The sequence below is a fragment of the Trypanosoma grayi genome, assembly GCF_000691245.1.
Source record: "Trypanosoma grayi strain ANR4 Tgr_1131_V1, whole genome shotgun sequence".
Taxonomy (NCBI): Eukaryota; Euglenozoa; class Kinetoplastea; order Trypanosomatida; family Trypanosomatidae; genus Trypanosoma; species Trypanosoma grayi.
In genome coordinates this window covers 3,724-4,989 of record NW_008826750.1, presented here as the reverse complement: position 1 = coordinate 4,989, position 1,266 = coordinate 3,724, and the positions used below count along the sequence as shown (strand labels likewise).

Genomic DNA, 1,266 nt, shown 5'->3' with positions numbered 1-1,266 from the left:
CCCCCCCCTCAGGTGCGGAGCAGAGGTGTGTGCGTGCGGGGGTGAGGCCCAGGCGCATGAATACAGTGGCGCGGCAAAGACACGACAGGGGCACACGGCGGCTGGAGGGCACAGTATCCCACGGCAGCAGTGCGGTGACTGTTATCGCCGAACTCCAGCTGGTTGTGGCGGCCGTTGCGCCTCAACCGTTATGCTGGCACTGGTAGTGCTCATGTCCACCACCTGCAGAGGGGGGTTCCAAAAGTCCATTGAGCGCCGTATTTCCGGAAGCTCACGGGGGCCGTCCACCCTCCCAGCGGTGCTCTCCCACATGCCGTCTAATGTTCCGCGGTACGATCCAAGCCCCGGATCCCGATGTGCGCCACCGAGCACCTGTGCCTTGCGATCCATCACACGGTTCAATTTCATCGCCAGCTTCTGCACCACGATGTGACAGTGGTCGTTTTGTGACATGCCGGCAGACTTGGGCGGCACACGAACGTTCCAACGGTGCAGCAGCGGCTGGATGGCCTTCAGTCGCTGCTGCAACGGAAATGGGCTGAACATCATCGTTATCACAACAGCAAGGTGTCCAGCGACCCTGCTCGACGCGTCACTTTTCGACCGCTCAGTGGATCCATCAGTTGTCGACGCAACGTCGTCGTACTCCTCGTCAATATCTCTGTCAAGGCGCAGCGCGGCGAAGGTGCGGCCGGGCACAGCGTTCAGCTGGAACATCTCCACTGGCTTCGGCACACCGCGCAGTGGCACGATACCAAACGCAGTCACGTTCAGCTGCTCACGCTCCGCCGTGCTCAGTGCCTTGTACGCTGCCCGCGTCAGCAGCACCTGCCCGCCGTTCGCAACACTCTCCGTGCGTGCGGCCATGTTCGACGTGCCGCCGTAGTAGTCGTAGCCCTTCGTCACCTCATCGTGACGGATGTCGGACAGCCCGGTGTGCACGCCGACACGCACACGCAGGCCGTTCCAGTACCCCCGGTACACAGCAGCGTCGAGGCGCGCAGTCGGCGGCACGTACTCCTCATCCTCCGCCGCACGGCCCTCCTCGAACTCGTGGTACGCAGCGTCAATCACGCCAGTGCCCCAGTCGTGATGCAAGAAGCTTCGCTGTATGTCCCGCGCAAGCTGCACGGCGGCCCACGCACTCTTGCACGCAATCATGAAGGAGTCGCCGATCGTCTTCACCTCGTAGCAGCGGTAATTCGCAATCAGCGACCGGATCAGCCGGTGGTGCGTCGCCACAGCGTCAGGCATGATCTCGGGGCA

General features: G+C 62.8%; 2 protein-coding genes across 2 annotated transcripts in view; both read right to left on the bottom strand.

Moving 5' to 3' along the window:
* Positions 1-141: 141 nt before the first annotated feature.
* DQ04_11311010 (putative receptor-type adenylate cyclase) lies at positions 142-1,161 on the bottom strand (the record flags this gene model as incomplete). The annotated part of the gene is made up of 1 exon (XM_009316496.1): positions 142-1,161. One exon carries the CDS (start codon positions 1,159-1,161, stop codon positions 142-144), a length of 1,020 nt encoding a protein of 339 aa, XP_009314771.1.
* Positions 1,162-1,220: 59 nt separating this feature from the next.
* Positions 1,221-1,266, bottom strand: part of DQ04_11311000 (receptor-type adenylate cyclase) — a gene marked incomplete at both ends in the record, with an annotated part of 2,778 nt that continues 2,732 nt past the window's right edge. Inside the window, one exon of the mRNA XM_009316495.1 lies at positions 1,221-1,266. This exon is cut by the window's right edge and continues 2,732 nt beyond it. Within this exon, the coding sequence (XP_009314770.1) occupies positions 1,221-1,266 (46 nt within the window).